Below are 18,038 nucleotides of genomic sequence, written 5' to 3' on the forward strand. Positions count from 1 at the left end.
CTCGTGCACTGATTCACACTACTCAGTGTGCTTTACGGCTCTATTGGCAGATTGTCCTGTGCCTTTTCGCCAATTGCTTCTTGAGACTTTTTTGTGGGTCTATATGATCGACCTGCCGACCAAGTTTCATGTAGCCAAGCTTAACAGGCTTTGGGAGCTGAATTTTCAAAACATTCAGGCAGGGGCTAGAATGGGGAAAACCCTCAAAAGGGTGGCTTATGGGCCCTAAATCAGTACATGTTGCTATATTGTTTTCCATCCTCGGCCACGAGTCCTAATTTAGTCGCACAGTCTGGCCTTTTTTTTTTTTTCAAGCTGTCTGCTTGGGTGCAGATAAGAGGACGCCACGTCAACATGTGTGCCCTTTAAAAGGGAAAAAGATGCAGAGAGCTAGCCAGAATACATATCTTTTATTTGTCAGCCAGAGAAAATACTGTCATACAGAAGAAGAGCAGCGAGAAACACCAAAAATAAACATCTGTCGTATTGTAACGCCGCTGGTTGACGGGGCGTGAAAGGCGGAACGTCAAACAAAACGACAACCCCAAATAACCAAAACGAGCAGCTTCACTGATTATCCGCCAACCACAGATGTGCCACCGTTAGCTGTCTCTCAAACAGGTGGTTGTCAACAAAGTACGTCATTTTGACTTCTCATCCTTGCTTAGCTCCAGAACTGAAGTGTGTGGCGGGATCCTACTTAGCTCATTTCTATTTTTCTAATGAAAAAAAAGGCAGGTGGCGCTCTATTTCCGAAGTCGGCTACCTTGAAGAAAAATATCAAAGAGGCAAATGGCGAGGTCTCACGGGCGCAAAAATGCACAAAATGATCCCAAAAAGATGCAAAGCTTTTGAAGATGTGACAAAGGCGGCGTGGGAAGGCAGCTTGTACCCTCTCGGCTTTTTTATTTATTTATTTTTCTGTGTGAGCCGGGAAAAAACACACACACGCCCATCAGACGGGTTCACGGACACGCGGGGGGAACGCCACAACGTCATGCACATAGACATTTTTCATATTTCAGAATGTGACTCGGAGATAAGCGTGCGACGGGCTATTTTTCATTGGGGGGAATTGGCAAAGTCAGCTGCGCACAGCGTGAGACCACGCGATAAAACAAACCCATTTCTGGAGAAAGTGCCTGTGAATTAATTGAAAATGTTGGGCAACTTGAAAAATGTCTCTTGATTTGGGGATATTCCAGGGAAAACTAAGGCCAACTGGGAATTTTTGGAGTGTCACAATAAGAAAGACTGAACGGAATCTTTTGAATATGTTTGAACCGCGATTTTAAAATGTTGGAATTCCGGTGAAATCCGGAATTTAAGATTGTGAAAATGTCATCATTTCCTCGACGGTTTGGACCTTTTCAAGTCGAAACGCGAATCGGCGCTTACACCTTGGAGCTGTCGGGTTTGTCACCACTCAGGAAGGGAAGCTCCTCAGCACCGCCTCCTAGCGTCAAGACCTGGCGGTTCAGGTCCAGGCAGCACTGCAGAAGGCGAGTGAGTATGAGCACGTGAGTTCTAATACCTGCATCTTTGTCCCGTGTATTTGTCTCAGTTGAAGCGTCATCTCGCTTACCTTGAATTGGAGCAGCGTGTGCAGGCCGAGGCTCAGCTCGCACGTGTCGTCCTCTGAGAGGTCAAAGATGCACGGGGGTTTGAAGATCTTCAACGATATGTTTTCTGAATGCTTTTTAGTGCCGGTACCTTGGAGCAAAGCAGAGCACCGGATCGTCCTCGAGCCCAGCTGAAGCCTGAGGCCGCTCACTGAGCCGCTTCGGTCCCGGCTTGTCGCCAAGAGGCTGCGAGAACGGAACAACGTCATCGTCGTCACAAAGTTCGACGGGTGAGAAACCGCACGTCCATCCCACGAAATGTATTTCAATTCAATGACAATCCGAGTCATGAGGAACGACACTGTAGTGTTTCTACATTTATTTAAAATGACTGGGATTGTATGAACATCGATTTCAAATCAAAATGTGATCACCGAAATACTGCACACTATTATTTCAATCATGTTTCGAGGCAGATTCGGTTGTTAAGCATTAGCACGTGCTCATTTGCCGATTGGTGTGCACTGCTGCCACCTCCGGGCCTGGAGTGAAGCACTGCCGAGCCTAACTTGAGTTATATATTGATTTGCTTATTTGAAAGATGCTTCGTCTTTTCCATTGGGATGCGTTTCAATGCTTCTCACTGTAATATGAAGCGTCATGTTTAAATTTGACACTTGGATCTGCGTGAAGTGGTAAATGAAAAGCGAAAACCAGAAGCTTGCGTGGTCATGTTCTTACCCGAGCCTTTGGCAGCAGGATGCAGAGATGTGGTTGTGCACGCTGTTGGTGTTGAAAGAAACCTTCACTTCACTTTCACAGCACTGAAGAGAGGGCACAAAATGGAGCGCGGTGTTGTCAAAGCGCAAAACAGATGCCGCCTTTGTGCGGACTATGTTGGAAAACTTTGACCTCGTAGGCAATTAGTCGTTAGTCATCTCTCATGAATGGAGTTGACCATCAAGTTCATCGCTGCGTTGTTCAATATTACCCGGGCCCGTTCAGCCAGGGCTCACCCGCTCAGTGGCTTTCATCCCTATTATCCTTATTCATTGATAGCAATTCAATCACCCCCCCCCCCCCCCGCCTCAAAAGAAAAAAAACATATCGAGCACCTTATCAGCAACACCACAAAGGATTTGTTGTTGTTGTTTGTCTCGGTGCTGAAATCTCGCACTCTTTTCTCGCAGTGAAGTTTAAAAATAGATACCGGATGAGTAACCAAGCAGCTAGAGCACTTGTAAATGATGCGTCTGAGCAAAGAAATATGCTGGATATCGCAGGAACAAAAAAAACTAAAAACTTGTGTGCACATTTTGTTTGTGACACAAAAGGTGTGATTTAGACACCTTGCAGTGAACGCGCAGAGCTGTGAGGCGCGTCCTTTCGGATGCCGCGGCCGCGTCGCCGCCACCGTCGGCGTCCGATTGAAGACTCTTGTCGCTCTCCTCGGCCGAGGAGTCATCGGCGCTCTCGTCGTCGCCGTCCGCCGGCCCGTCCTTGCCGCCGTTGTCGGCCAGCGGTGAGCGAACGTGGGCGGCGGGGTCTCGGGCCTCGCCCCGAAGCCGCGGGATGTTGCCCTCCAGGAGACGGCGCTGCACGACGCTGTGGGGTTGCTATGGAAATAAGAGTGTGATGCTGTCACGGATGTAATCAAGTCTTCTCATGTCTGGCCGTGTCTCCTATTGCTTTTCGGCGTCCATCTGGGAAGAAACTCAGCTCGACGCCGTCGTTGCACCGGGGAGTCGCGTTTGGCCGCCGTGTGACGGTAAGATGAGGAAGAGAGTACATTGTCTGCTTGGCTGAGCACCAAAATGCTTTCCCCGCCGCTTCAATTTTATCCGTGGCTCTCCATATTTGAGGCCATTGTCAGTCCCTTGATGATTTAATCCCCTCGTCATTTGCTATTCACTTTTAAATCAGTCTTTTCATCTCTCTACAGTGTTACCAAATCCTGCATGTGCAGTACCCCCCCCCCCCCTCACAGTCAAATCGAATTTGCTCTGAAAGCTAATCGCTAACTAACTAGCATACAGATAACCACCCGCTAATTGTCTTCTTGCTAGACACTTGCCAGCCAGAATAACAAGAATAATTCAAGCTCGCTCATATTTTTACAGCGCCTTTCAAGTAGCCCAAGCACATCTAATAGAGGCTAAACTGTCATTGCGCTCTGGTTTAAAGGTTTTTCAAGCACCAGCCAGCAATGCTTTAAGTTAGCATTCTGAACAGGAAGTAGTCAAGTAAATGTCATCTCTCAGACTACTGTACTTGAGAAAATACCGTGAGCGCGGTATTCCGCTCGCGATTCGAGGCTAATCGGCGCCTGCGCCGGCTTTCAGCCAGTCACGTAACCTTTCTACCTTCCTTTCGGCACCCTGTGGCGAAAAGCAGCAGGCTCCCGACGGCGGCTTTACATCTGCCGCCTACAGACCGCTATGGAATTAATACCGCTCGTCATTTGTCACTGTTGTGTATTGTACCTAATAAAGTGGCGCGACTACGATCTGCCCGCGAGCTGCTTGCCTCCTAACGTGATTTGTGGCAGGGTTGCAACCCCCCCCCGTCCCCTCGGAGCACAAACAGACGACGATGGAGCCTCAAATCGAATTGCGTTCATAAATTGAATTTATCCCAACTGTCTGCTTCCTTGCACAGAGGAAACACCTTGAAAGAGGATATCACCATTGCTTCTATTTCCCTTTTAGCAAGTGAATAGCTGCGAACCGCTAGTTCACAATTACTGTCTTGTTGTCTGGTTCGCGATTTGCTTTTGACAAGTGAAAAGCTGCGAGCAGTTATTTGGCTTTTGCTAGCTGTCGATGAGTTGTGGTTGACCTTTGACAAGTTGCTAGCAGTTATTTATCTACTGACTAGTCGTTTGCTGATACTGTTACTTAAATGTTGACAAGTTAGATGACACCAAATGACGGGGATGTATAAGCATCATCTGTCTGCACTTCACCGTTGTTGTTGGGGTTGTCTAAGTCGGTTATTTTTAGCTGCCTTTCTTCCCACGTGACACACGCACACAAACTGATGCTTAGCACCCTCAATTGTCCTGCGGCTAATAGTAATAATAATAACGCAGGGTACATTTAAGATGTCTATATTTTGGGAGCGTCAGATTTCCTGAGAGTGTGCTTGACTTTGAAGTGCTGCTCTGCTCTGCCTGCTGAAGAGGGGGGAACCTTACATTTGGAGATGAATACGAAACACCTGCTGCAGGATTAAGTCAACTCTGCACCATCTGCCCATGTGCGGCACATCTAACGGACACCATGTTCCCTCGATTCACGCTGGGCAGCAGTCGAGCAGCACCGTTGCCCTAGAAGTGGCCGATGCAACCCGTCCTGTAAAATACCAAATGCTTTCTAATTTGGCAAACGGGTTACATCCTGCATCGGTCACGAGTCAATGTCAGGGCACGCCTAGACAAACAATGGATTGGTCACCAGACATTGTTGGCGCACGCATCAACCAAAAATGAACTGCGATGCCATTTCCTTTTTATGCCGGCACAATGGGGAAAGGTATGGACAGGAAAGTATTGACGGTCTACCATCACTTACGTAAGTAGATTGATACAAAAAATATGTATCGAAGGTCTGGATCCATTTTGATGGCCAAATGTGATGTTTTGTGCACAAAATGGCGGCCTATGTAGAGCTCATGTGTTGTGTCACCGGACTCAGATGTTGACTTTCTAAACACACAATTTTCTTTGTATTTAATGCACACATGATTGCATCATGAAACATGACCCCTGAGGTCAAATGTGTCCTCCATGACCTGGTCTCATGACAACGTTTCCCTCGCATTAGAGAATAGCCTTTTTCTTTTTTTCTTTTTTTTTTACATGTTCGCTGATGCCAGCTGCACAGCACCTTAGGCAAAAGAGCACAAAACAAACGTTGCGTAACCAACACCGCTGAATTACACAGAGTGGAAGCACCGGCGGTGGTTTCTTGATGCCTTTCTCATGTAATTGTGATGTCGGACGGCATTTAGCTGCCAATTATGAAAGAAAGTTTTATCTATTTTTTTTTCTCCATCAGGAAGTGACCCTTCTATGTTCACCAATCAGCACGCTGCACTATCTACTTACCATGCTATTTTCGCCCCCCCCCCCCCCCCCCCAGAGGGAAAATGCTAAAACTGTTAACAAGATGAAAGAATGAGTCCGAATAGATGCAGGCTCGTACACGTCCATATGAGTAATCGGTATCCTTGCAAGAACCTTGATTCTTGTCATTTAATGAGCCCCCACCCCCCACCATGAGTATTCAGCGGCTAAACAGCGACAATGTCCACTCCCGCCGACTCAGGTCGTCAATGCCACGCTTGACAGATGGCAATTTTCTTTTCCCCTCCATCAGCGGCGAGACGAGCGTCATTCCAGATAATTGGTTTTATCATAAGAGGCGTCCCGCAAGTCTGATGTGGCGGCTGGAGTGCGGACAGCTAATGAATGACTTGCATGTTAAGCTCCTCAAAACTAATCGAGTTTTAGCTATTCAAAGCTTGATTCGTGATATTTCAAATTTCCTCGGCCAGAGACTTCTTTTTCTCTGAACGGGCTTGACGCCACTGCAGAAAAAAATAACCTCTTCAATTCTGTTGGGGCTTAGCTAGAAAGATTGCCAAAATAATCATGCATCAGATTTATAGATCATCCTAACGCACTGCGCTATTGTGTTTTTATGACAATGTCACCTCAAGCATGAGGTTGAGATGTTAGCTTTCAAGGTAACCTCTCCTGTCAGAGCCAAAGAAGACTAAAGTTAGCTTCTGACAACAGCTCAAACGTGAACTTTGACTTCCAACCAATGATGCCTCCAATATTATTTTTTGTAAATTCCAATGTTACCTTGAACATTCGCTTTTGAAGTTAGCTTCCAACATTGCCGTGAATGTTGGAACGAACGAAGACTGATTACTTTCCAATGTTAGACTCTGATTGAGTTCCAATGTCAGCTTCAATGTTACCACCGATGTTCTTCTTCCAACATTCGAGGAAGACGAATGTTATCACTTGGCCTTGGCTCCAACATTGACTGTCAGTCTTAGCTTTAACGTTTGGGTTTACCGCCCTGCTTTCTGCTGCCCCAGCATTGAGACCTCGACCGGAATCTTCTGTCGTGGTCCCGTTTGCTGTCAGTCTGGCTGGCTGACAGCTGGTGGCCATACTGAGCCTTTTGATTAGCACCGTGAGTTAATGTTGGGCGTCCTCAGGTCCTTTGAAAGGCGCTGTATGAATTGACGCGAGTAGGAGTGACATAATTGTTGGTCTGAGTCTACGTGAGGTTTTCCATGCTTCCTACGACTTACTGCTCTTCAACAATCATATCGAGACACCGGTGACATGGACACGTGTTCGGTCTTGATGCTCGCCGGGGTGCGCGCGCTTACCAGGTCTTTAGATGTCCCCAGTCTCTTTAGACCGTCCAGGGGCAGCAGGTCAGCCGAGTCCTTGTGCGTGAACTGAGTGGCCTGCTTGAGACGGCGCTGCTGATGCAGGATCGCTTTATCTCGGATGGCCAGCTCACCTTTTTTGGCCTCGCTCATGGTCTTTAAAACTGGAATCCCCCTCTCTGTAAAAAAGACACCAGAGGCGTAGGAATGTGGCTCTTCAAGGAGAACAGCGTTGATTTCTCGTTTTGCTCCCGGATGATGGTCTGGTTTGGTCGAGCATCCTCCTGCGTGTTTTCCCGTCTATGCCTCCTTCCAAGTGGATTCTCCTCCCTCGCCCGCTTGCTTTCTCTCTTCCCTTGACACCCCTCCCCCCTCTTCCTCTTGTCAGACGCCGGTGAAGAGCGAATGTTTGCTCACTTGTATCTGGCGCTTTGGTGGATGCTTGGTGATTAGCGCTCTCGGTCCCGCTGTGGAGGTGTGACCCACACAGCCTGAGCTGATCACTCATGCAGCAACGATTGTTTCAAACATGTCACACCGGGTCCCTTTCGCACCAGTAAATACTGAATGAAATGTCTGCGGTGACGCTAAGATGTATTTGTCAAGAATGACTTCAATCCGGTGTGGAAATTTAACATGAATTTTTAAGGCCTTTGTGAAGGTTAAAGTCGGTTGGATTTATGGGTGGTGTTTGGCGCCCTCTAACGGCCATCTGTCTACACCGCATGTGGTTTTTTTTTCAATTGGTCTGTTTTTCTCGCAAAATACGTTTAATATTTGAAGCACTTTGGATGGATTTTTATTTAACTTTGTCATGAAAGTGTCAAACAAGCTTAAATCAGACATTTAAAGCATTCAACCCAAAATTCTTCATTTATTCCACCGACTGGGGAGTGAAAAGCACCTTTGTTGAATCAACCAAAAAAGTCTACTTTAGCAACACCACAGTAAAAAAAAAAAAAAAAAAAACAGCAGTATGGTCATCGTGTGCTTTTTTTGGGGTGGAATCAAGTTGAGAAGGCACAAAATGTCAGCTTGACTTCCATCACAGGAATGCTTTTTAAGGTTTGTAGTGAATATGTCTACATATACAGCATGCATATCAGTGCATTGCAACAATAACAACCATTCTGACCCTAACTGTTGGATGTGTTGTTTTTTTTTTACATTGCTAACATGAGTTTCATCATCAATGTATGCTAACAACGTTAGTATTTCCCATCTTTTTGCTCATAGACCACCGCCCCCTGTTGGTATGACCTGTGAAATACAAAGTGCAGGATATCTCCATTTTGGAGGTGTGTTGAAACAAGCAACCCCGCAGTCTTGTCTCCGAAATTCCATCAGAGCACGTTGGGGAGGTAAAGCGAGCAAAGCAGCATGTTCTGTCCGAACGCCCGCAGGCGCCTGAAGGCCTCCCAGGCGTCGTTGAAAATGTTGTACTTGAGGAAGACGCGGTGCTCCATGCTGGTGGACAGCCCGATGTCGCGGCTCATAATGTAGATGCCGTCGTTGTGCAGCGTGCACGTCAGGTTGAGGCCCGACTTGGAGGTGTTGTCCTTGAGCTGCAGCCACTCTCCGGTGGTGACGTTGTACGACTGCACGGTCAGCACGTCCTCCGTCTCGCTGGGCCAGCGCCGCGCGTGCTCCAGTTTGTGCGTGTAGCCACCCACCAGGTAGATGGTGTCCTCCACCGACAGCATCTGCTGCTTGCGCACGTGCACCGTGCACGGGCGGAACGCCGTCCATGTGTCGGCCACGGGGCAGTAGCGCAGGAGGTTGGTGTTCCGCACTGTTGGGAGACACAAATGTCACGGTCTGGAGCGGATTATTTATGTTATGTGTTCGACTGTATCAGTCAAGTGGCTTAACTTGGCGTAAAGGGGACATTCGGGCTTTCGGCCTTTACGCCCACCTCTGGCCGTGTATCCCCCCATGACGTAGATCATTCCCTGGCACTCGCAGGCCGAGAACTCGGCCAGCGGGTCGGGCATGGACGACACGCAGGTCCAGTAGTCGTTCTCCGGGCTGTAGCACTCCACCGTCCCCAGACTCTGGCCGCCGACGGCGTACAACTTGCCTTGCGCAGCCAGAAGCTTGAAGTTAGACCTGTCCGACGGCAAAAGTGGTCAGTTCCACTTGGGTCAGGTGACAAAGTGAAAGCGCAGATTAGTGTGGAGCCAGATTGTTCGGGTCTCCCGACTGAGTAATTAGTGCCTACAAGGTTTGACTTTTAGCTCCTGCATTTAAAAACACGTCCGTGCCGTCTACTCCGAACCTGGTCAAAATAGGCTTGCCACTCTTTTCAACCGCAAGTTGTAAATGGAGAGTTGTGGCTAATGTGTTGAAAACAGCACTCATCTCATGCCAATCTTTATTGTATCTCTCATCTCATTGTACTTTATTGACGTTACCTCTTCTGGTTGAGTGGTGCCACCTGATTCCACTCGTTCCTGCAGGGGTTGTAGCAGTGCGCGGCCGAGATCTCCTGGCTGCTGGCTCGGTAGCCACCGACGACGAAGAGGTAGTTGTCCAGCACAGCCGAGCCGTACCCTCTGATGTTGATCATGTCCGCCGGCAGGTTGTTGGCCAAGGGCTTCCAGCGCTGCTCAGCCTCGCCGTACCTCAGCATGGACCAGGGCTCGTCCTGGTCCGGCACGTCCAGGCACAGGCTGCTAAAGTCGCCCATGGCCACCAGGGTGGCGGCGCCCCTCATCCGCATCTCTCTCGCCTGCTCCCTGATGGCGGGAGGCAGGCCGCGGAACTCGGCTCGCCTCATCATCCGGTGGTAAAAGCAGCTCATGAATTTGAGGCAGGCGCCGCGCAGCTCGTGGGTTCCGTAGACCTCGGAGAGGCTGTAAAGCTCCACGCAGTTGTCCGGCCGGATCTCCGCCGTCACGATCTTGAGGATGGAGGTGACCTGCAGGAAGGAGGCGGTCTCGATCAGGTCCTCCAGGGTCTCGTTGGCGATCTCCACTTTGGAGGTGTTGATGAACTCCAGGACCAGCTCCAGCCCGGGGGCGCTGAGACCCTGCAGCTGCACCGAGTCCTCCGTGGACTCCCTCATCCCCGAGCTGTACAGCGCACGAAAGTAGTCGCTCTTCTCGATAAGCTTCCTTTTGTTCACCTCGTACGTTTTGTCCTCCATCACGATGGCAATGTTTTGCTCTGAGGACATGTCGGCAAGAGTGCGTCTCGAGCAGGCCGACTTCAATGGATTTTGTTTACATCTCACCGATGTGGAGGGCCCCAAATATGGCCATGTTCGGCCCTTTGGTCGTCATCGAGCAACTTTCTGCAGTCCGGGGAAGCTAACCTGCTAACGACGGGAGACACAAACGGGCTACTAACGCGACGATTTCATACTCCGCCAGTGTCCGCTAAAGGTCTCCCCGGGTAATCAAAGTTGTGGTGTAAGCGATGTAAAAAGTATCCCAAAATCGACAGTGTTGAATTGCGTCTCACTGAGTCCGCCTTAGCTGTCAACTTTGGGGTTGTTTTGGTTCCGAGTGTTCTTCTTCAGTGGTGCTTCTACTGCGCAACTGCGTAGTGCTGCCGCCACCTGGCGGCGTCTTGACCCCAACAGCAGAGAGCCCCGTCCGGTCTGACTCGATCGGGGAGTTGTTTTTTATAAGTCGCTGCTTCTTTCACCAAAAAAAAAAAAACGAGTCGAACAGGTCTGAAATAACCCACTCGTGGATAGTTTAAGAAACCTTTGTCTCGCTGAAGGTCTTTTAATTTGAAACCAGCAACTGACATCATTGACGCAATTGAATGTTTTTTGTTGTATCTTTTATTTTTATTTATTTATTTATTTTTTGTTGCAGAAAGTCTTTTATTGTGAAACCCGGACATGCCACTTGTGCATTCCGCGCGGCTTGACGTCGGTGCGTATGCTGGCGTGTGACTGACAGACAGACGGCGGTGCATCAATGTCTTGGGCACCACACGCTCGGACCGCTTCGACTCTCCGGCTCCACGTAGCCGGCCGTCCGCCGTACGTGATCCGTGTTGAGGATGTGGGAGCCTTCTGGTCCCAGCCGTTGCCTGCTGGTGCTCGTCATCATCGCCGCTCTCAAGGCAATCTCCGCCGCTACGACGCTACCGCCGTGCGATGAGGTGAGCGCGTACGATCGATCATATTTATGGAATCTTATGATAGATACTCATTACGGATTTCTACGTCTGCCAGTCTTCTGGTTTGACGCCTCGTGCTGGCCATCATCCTCAAAAGCACATGTCATTAATCCTGGTCCTGTTCAACTATTTTCTTTCCGGAAATTAGTTGAATGGCGCTGCTTTGATGTTTGCAGAATTAGTGCAAAACATGATCGGTGGTAATAACATAAGAAGGTGACTAATGATAGCAAAATAATTTTATTGCACATGAACGCTTTAATCACGACCGTGCGTCTTGTTAATTTGATACCATCCTGCGCTCAAATGACTTAATGAGACCATTTGAAATGTGTTGCCATGAAAAGGCCCTTTCTGTGGCCACGCTTATGCTAGTCTCACCAACTATCTTCACCAGTAGTGTCATTTTTTTTTTTCATGCTGCCTCCTGCTTCCACTTGCTTCAGTTGTTGTCTCTGCTGCCTTTTTATTGCCTGCCCCTTCCAGTCTCTCCCTCCTCTGGTCCACTCATCAGTCGTCCTGGCAACCGGCACGAGTCACCCGGGAGACCAACAGATCACGCGAGCACGTCTTTTGCCTCGGCTCCTTATCGGTTTCACCGCCTGAACGCTGCTTTTAATTCGCAGATGACAGGTGCCTGTGTCTCTGCCAGGTGCCCAAAGTAGGGGTGGAGGCATGCTTGACCATCGCGGAGGTGTGTTTGTTTTCCCCAGGGGAAGTGGCGGTCATATTGAAAAGCAGTGAACACGCACGCACACAAACACTGCATAGGAAATGGGTAAAAAGGATGTCAAAAACGGAACATCTGTTCAAGCCTATCCTAATACAATCCATCCTCTGTACTGCTTCTCATTGTGTAATCTTAAAAGAAAACGAACTAGTTTGTGGTTTGTTTTTCCCTAGCACATGACCCAGCTGCTGTTTCCCTTTCCAGTCCATTAGTGGTACTTGGTTGCCACGGCGATCAGGGTCAGCCCTGCCACTCTCGCCCCAACCGCTCTCCAGTAACGATTGGCGCTCGTGAATCGACACCCGATGTTTACTACCGCCGCTTGCGTGTGTTATTTGTGCAGATGGACTACTACTACCAGTACACCGAGTGCGACGCCATGGGGTCCCGCTGGAGGGTGGCCATCCCGCTCAATCCGGGCACCTGCTCGGGCCTCCCGCCCCCCAGCAGAGGGACGGACTGCAGTGAGTCTTCATATGCTCTTTCCTGGACTCATTTTTCCTCTGTGTCGTTTTCTCAAGTCTGCCTTTCGTTCGTCTGCGTTCGTCAGCCTTCTCATGCTCGGCCGGCAAGTTCCTGGAGATGTCCACGCAGTCGTGTACGCCGTGCGCGGCCGGCTCCTACTCGCTGGGCAGCGGCCTGCGCTTCGATCAGTGGGACGCCCTCCCCGCCGGGTTCATCAGCATCGCCAGCTTCCTCAACGCCAGGCCGCCGAACGGCGACTTCCAGGCCTGTAGCAAGTATGCCGCATTCCCGTTTCCTCAGCCGGCGCTAAACAGAGATACGCTCGACTCATGCAACAGAGCCGTTATGAAAGCAAGGAAAGGAGGACGACCTGCGACTTTTCCACTTGACCCACGTGCGTCTTTTGCATGCGTGTGGCGCAGCTCGACGTGGACGCCGCAGGGCGTGTACCTGGAGTCCAACCGGGACGAGTGCACTGTGTCGCTGGTGTACGTGGTGCACCTGGAGAAGCAGGGCTCCGTCGCCTTCACCTACCAGTACCCCGACAACAACATCTTCTTTGAGTTCTACGTGAGAAAACCGTCGCGTCCGCGTGACCACGGGCCGTGTCGTTTTTGTCCCAACGCTCGCATGTGTGTGTGTGGGTGTTCAGGTCCAGAACGAGCAGTGCCAGGAGATGAGCCAGAGCGACGAGCAGAAGTGGATCAAGGTCACCAGCAATGGAGAATGGGCAACGCACGCGGTCAGTGAAAGCTTTTCACTCCCAGCCGCTTGCAACGCCACATGCAAACACGTGCACACATGCCAGTACACACACACACACACACACACCCGGTGTCCGTGCGACTGATGTGAACTTGTGACCGTTGCAGATCAACCTGTGGGCCGGCACCAACATCCTGTACTGGAGAACGACGGGCATGCTGCTGGGCGTCAAGATGGTCCAACCCGTGCTGCTCAAGGACATCATAATAGAAGGTGGGCCCTCGCCTCGGAAAGCGGCCGCCGTTCCGGCGGGACGCCGGTTTTGCTCACGATGATTGTTTTTCCCCGTCGGCCAAAGGTGTGGCCTACACGTCCGAGTGCTTTCCCTGCCGCCCCGGCTGGTTCAGCGCCAGCGCCGGCTCGTCCTCCTGCCGGCCGTGTCCCAGCGGCACCTTCTCCGGCAAGAGCGCCACTTCTTGCACCGCCTGCCCCCCAAACCACTACTCGCGTACGTACGCGTCGGCCGTGCGTCTCCTCTCTGCTGTGGAAAAGGGAAGCGCTTGACTTTTTCCCGCCTCGACGCCCCAGACCGCCATTGTGAAAAACATCTTTGTTTTGCAAATCCACGAAAAATAAACTGATAACACATGAAAAAATTTTTTTACATAGCAACAAATTGGGTGCTGCTGCCTGCAACAAATTTTGTCCAATTTGAAATAGACTCGAGCCTGAGATGTGGAAAAAAAAAAACCTGCTCCATTGCATGTGCTGAGTCATTCTCTGCCAGGAAATGAATCATTCCATTGTCACCACATGTTCCAATTAAGTGCAATTGAAGCTAAATATAAAGTTTCTCGCGATTATGTCATCTTTGTTCCATGTGTGTGTTTGTCTCAGTGGAGGGATGGGCCGAGTGCAAAGTGAGGCCGCCGTGTGAAGACCGGGACTATTTCCAGATCCACACACCTTGTGACAGCGAAGGAAAGGTTAGTGCACGCGCGGATATAGCCGCGCGCACTCGCACTTATTTTCTGCTTCTTCGCGCCAGGCCACGTGTGTGAGAAAAATTCAGGTAAAACGTGACAAGCCAGAAGCTGAGAGAATGTGTTTCTTTTGCCTGCCGCAGACGCAGGCGGCGTACCGCTGGGTGGAGCCCAAGATCTGCGACGAGAACGGCGCCGCGGCGCTGCCCGCCTCGGGGCCCGCCAAGCCGTGCCCGCCGTGCAACCCGGGCTTCTACAACAGCAACGACTCCACCTGCTCGCCTTGCCCGCCCGGGACCCGCTCGGACGGCACCTCCGGTAAACCGTCACCGGCGGCGATGTTGTCTCGGCCCTGGCATGTCAACAGACTAGTTGCTCCTGAACCCGGGGCACGAGGCCAGGGGTCAGCAATGTTGTCGCGACGCTACTCCAAGCCCCAGTTTGGTGACCCCTGCTTCGACTATGTTGTTATACAGGAATTGATGTGTGTGTGTGTGTGTGTGTGTGTGTGCGCGCAGCATGCAGGCCATGCCCCTCAGGCACGGAGCCGGTTCTTGGTTACGACTACAGATGGTGGAACATCCTGCCCTCCAACATGAAAACTTCCTGCTTCAACGTGGGGAATTCCAAATGCGATGGCATGAACGGTAACAATTTGTGCCATACGTCCACTGCTTTTACATTGCCAAAGACCCATGGGAAAGACAATCCAAAGGTTTTTGTTCTGGTCTCCAGCATGTTTCAGCGTGTGTGTGTGTGTGTGTTGACATTCAGGTTGGGAAGTTGCGGGCGACCACGTCCGCAGCGGAGCCGGCTTATCGGACAACGACTACCTGATCCTCAACCTGCACGTGCCGGGCTTTAAGTAGGCTCTGCCTGAAAGGGTCCCAAGTGTCGACCGGTGAGCGGATGCGTGAACGAGACGTGTTTTTTGTTTTTGCGTGCAGGGTGCCGGCGTCGCTGTCGGGCATGAGCGGCGGCGAAGTGGGTCAGATCACCTTTGAGTTCGAGACGCTCTGCAGCGCAGACTGCGAGTTCTACTTCATGATGGTGAGTGCAAAGGATGGCGGGCGTGGCGCCGTCGCGCTTGGGAATGGCACTCAGGCTCGTTCTCCCCCCCAGGACGTGCACAGCAAGAGCACCACCGTGGTGGAGTCGTGGAGCGGCAGCAAAGGCCGCCAGTCGTATTCGCACAGCATGAGCAGGAACGACTCGGTCACCTTCACGTGGGCCTTCCAGAGAACCAGTCACGCTCTGGACGTAAGTTTGAACGACAACAAAACTCGGATTCATTCATTCGGTGCCGCTAAACATGTCATGAAGCGGACGGCGCTCCGGTAACAGGCGTAACCCGCTTGCGCAGGTGCGCCGCTACGTGGGCGACAACGTGAAGCTCTTCTCCATCCACGTCAGCAACGTGCTGGAAGGCGTGGCCTCGAGCTGCCGGGCGTGCGCCCTGGTGCCCGACGCCGCCCGGCGGGCCGACTCCTCGTGCGTGCCGTGCCCGCCGGGCTTCTACATCCACGCCGAGACCAATCGCTGCCAGGAGTGCCCGGCCGGCACCCACCTGGCCGGACGCCACACCTACGGCCGCGAGGCGTGCGCGCCGTGCGGGCCCGCCAGCGTCAGCAACCGGGTGAGCGATTTCATTCGCCAAAAACGCCTGCCGCGAAAAGCGAGAAATGGAGATCAAGCCTCGTCTTGCAGGAGCATTCCCGTTGCTACAGCGACTGCTCCTTCTCGCACCCGCACCGCAACCGCACGCTGACCTACGACCTGGCCGCGCTGAGCGAGGTGGCCTCTCTCACCCTCGACCCCAGCTTCACCACCAAAGGCACCAAGTACCTTCACCTTTTCAACATCAGCCTGTGCGGGCACCAGGTCATCTCTCGGCGTCTCTCCGCCCCGGACAGCCGGCTTTTGGAAGCTTTCTAACCTCGATGTGCGCAGGGCCGCAGAGCGGCGGTGTGCAGGAACAACCTGACCGACTTGGGCAGCGTGTTGAGCAAAGAGGAGCGCGGCATCGGCGACGCCGCCCAGCCGGCCGACGCCGTTGATGGCTTCATCTGCCAGTCCACCATCATCCCGGCCGACGGGCGCGGCTTCCGGACGCCCATTTCCTCGCAGTCCGTCGGCCTGGCGGACACGTTTCTCGGTGCGTCGGCTTTTTTCACGAGCAGGGGGGGGCGGCCTTTTACTCGACTGTCGGTCAGTGTTGTTTTGGGCTCCCCCCTCTCGCAGGAGCATCGGTGGAGCACTTCCTCGACGGCGTGAGCGCAGACGCCGAGCTCTTCCCCCAAAACGCCAACAATATTCCTGATATTAACTTCTTCTTCAGGTAGACAAACAAAAGGTTCCTGTTTTTCGGGCAACCTTACACATCTTTATTTTGTTCTCATTCCAGGTCGACACAGGTGACGGCTTCGTGCGATCAAGGCCGCAGTTCAGTCATCGTGGTTCGCTGTCATCCCCAAAAGTCGGAACGTGGCGAGCTCTCTGTGCCAAGGTCAGTCAGTGATGTCGTGTGTCAAAAGGGACCGCGGGAGTGAAAAAACAAAAAACAACCCCCCCCCCCCCCCAAAAAAAAAAAGTTCTGAAAAGAAACATATTCCCTGAAAAAATAAAAATCATTAGGAAAAAGTATGTAAATATTGGAGAAGTATGTGGGAGAATATTGTAGAAATATCCTGTGAAAATGTCCATTTTTGTTCTTTTTAAACATATTTACATAAATGAATATAGTTTGACTTTTGTCATTGGGTTACTAGCTCCTGTCCTGCCGGAACGTGTGACGGCTGCGCCTTCCACTTCCTGTGGGAGAGTGCCAGTGCCTGCCCGCTCTGCATGCGGGACGACTACCACCGGCTGGACAGTGCGTGCAAGGGGGGCACCCAGGTACCCACCCACACACACACAAACATGCATGCATAACGGGACATCCCACTGCGTGGCCACGGTCCCTTCATCGGCCTGCTGTGTCTCCAGGAAACTTTCTACTTGTGGAATGAGCCCAAGCTGTGCAGCAAAGGCGTCCCACTACCCCCTAGAAGCTCCGCCCCTTGCGAGTCTGTCACATTGTGGCTCAAATTGGTCATGGGCGGCGGAGCGTTTTCGGCCGCGCTGCTCGTCACCCTCACCTGCTATTTCTGGAAGAAGAACAAGAGGTGAGTTCTTTTACTTCCAACCGCGTCTGACTTGCGTGATCACGTGATGTCGTGTATTTGCGGCAGGCTGGAGTACAAGTACTCTCGTCTGGTGATGTCGGCCAACAAGGAGTGCGAGCTGCCTGCCGCTGACAGCTGCGCCCTGGACGAGGACGATGACCCCGACGACAACGACGACCCCGTCTACACCCGCAAACCCTCTCTGCTGGGGAAGCTCCGCGCTATCGCCAACAAGGTATGTGCACGCCGGTTTTAGATCCTAAAAGTCAGGGGGGGTTCAAATTTTTCAGGTCAAGCAATCCCTTTCAAGGGGGATCTCCCCCCCCCCCCCCATTTAATGTCATTTTTCCACTTGAATAATGTCCTAAATGGTGTCTTTCAGCATGTAGGAGGTGAAACCAGTGAATCTGTGCAGCTCAACAGCTCCCAGGCGGACCGCTGGGTCCTGCGATAGTTTGCCTGGAATCACATAAGCAAGAAACGCTCAAGTCAGCGATTCGATGCACCTTGAGTGTCAAATGTGATGGGATGTTTGGGTTGGCATGGGGGAGAGAGGGCGGCACACGGACTTCTTTGTGTCTTTGTTTTTGTACATTTTATTTGGGTTTCTTTAGAGAGTCGTGTATTTATACCAATGTCGTTTATTAAAGACGAATAGAGTCCTTTATGACTGCTTTTCTGTAATTATCATTTAAGTTGTCAATAGGGTGCAGTACCATTCATGACCGCCGTTTTGGAGTGGCAGTGTTTACACACAAGTTGTAATTTGGACGATTCAGACAGGAAGTGCAAATTATTAGCTTTTTAAATTGTGTGAGCTGCTTTTTAATAAAGTCGCGCAAACGTAAAGGATTTATATGCTCTTTGATATGTTTAA

At 51.2% G+C, this 18,038-nt stretch overlaps 3 protein-coding genes across 3 annotated transcripts; 1 reads left to right on the forward strand and 2 right to left on the reverse strand.

Moving 5' to 3' along the window:
- Positions 1 to 391: 391 nt before the first annotated feature.
- nrip2 (nuclear receptor interacting protein 2) lies at positions 392 to 7,549 on the reverse strand. Its single transcript, XM_086103918.1, has 6 exons — positions 6,975 to 7,549; positions 2,912 to 3,178; positions 2,304 to 2,386; positions 1,714 to 1,808; positions 1,586 to 1,638; positions 392 to 1,493 (listed from the first exon to the last, which is right to left on the reverse strand). The coding sequence occupies exons 1-6, from the start codon at positions 7,128 to 7,130 to the stop codon at positions 1,395 to 1,397; spliced, it is 753 nt and encodes a 250-aa protein (XP_085960044.1). The 5' UTR covers positions 7,131 to 7,549; the 3' UTR covers positions 392 to 1,394.
- On the forward strand, positions 3,173 to 17,828 carry LOC147186406 (endosome/lysosome-associated apoptosis and autophagy regulator family member 2-like). The gene is made up of 23 exons (XM_086103914.1): positions 3,173 to 3,330; positions 10,805 to 11,096; positions 12,188 to 12,308; positions 12,395 to 12,584; positions 12,732 to 12,879; positions 12,962 to 13,051; positions 13,182 to 13,287; positions 13,373 to 13,522; positions 13,912 to 14,000; positions 14,141 to 14,315; positions 14,516 to 14,644; positions 14,772 to 14,862; positions 14,945 to 15,047; positions 15,120 to 15,257; positions 15,361 to 15,633; positions 15,705 to 15,878; positions 15,948 to 16,152; positions 16,239 to 16,335; positions 16,402 to 16,503; positions 16,766 to 16,892; positions 16,983 to 17,161; positions 17,228 to 17,396; positions 17,544 to 17,828. Exons 2-23 carry the CDS (start codon positions 10,995 to 10,997, stop codon positions 17,613 to 17,615), a joined length of 3,030 nt encoding a protein of 1,009 aa, XP_085960040.1. The 5' UTR covers positions 3,173 to 3,330; positions 10,805 to 10,994; the 3' UTR covers positions 17,616 to 17,828.
- On the reverse strand, positions 7,832 to 10,486 carry klhl42 (kelch-like family, member 42). Its single transcript, XM_086103915.1, has 3 exons — positions 9,392 to 10,486; positions 8,893 to 9,086; positions 7,832 to 8,769 (listed from the first exon to the last, which is right to left on the reverse strand). The coding sequence occupies exons 1-3, from the start codon at positions 10,153 to 10,155 to the stop codon at positions 8,321 to 8,323; spliced, it is 1,407 nt and encodes a 468-aa protein (XP_085960041.1). The 5' UTR covers positions 10,156 to 10,486; the 3' UTR covers positions 7,832 to 8,320.
- Positions 17,829 to 18,038: the final 210 nt, after the last annotated feature.

The sequence above is a fragment of the Hippocampus guttulatus genome, chromosome 22 (assembly GCF_054856545.1).
Source record: "Hippocampus guttulatus isolate MCC_2025c chromosome 22, RoL_Hgut_1.0, whole genome shotgun sequence".
Taxonomy (NCBI): Eukaryota; Metazoa; Chordata; class Actinopteri; order Syngnathiformes; family Syngnathidae; genus Hippocampus; species Hippocampus guttulatus.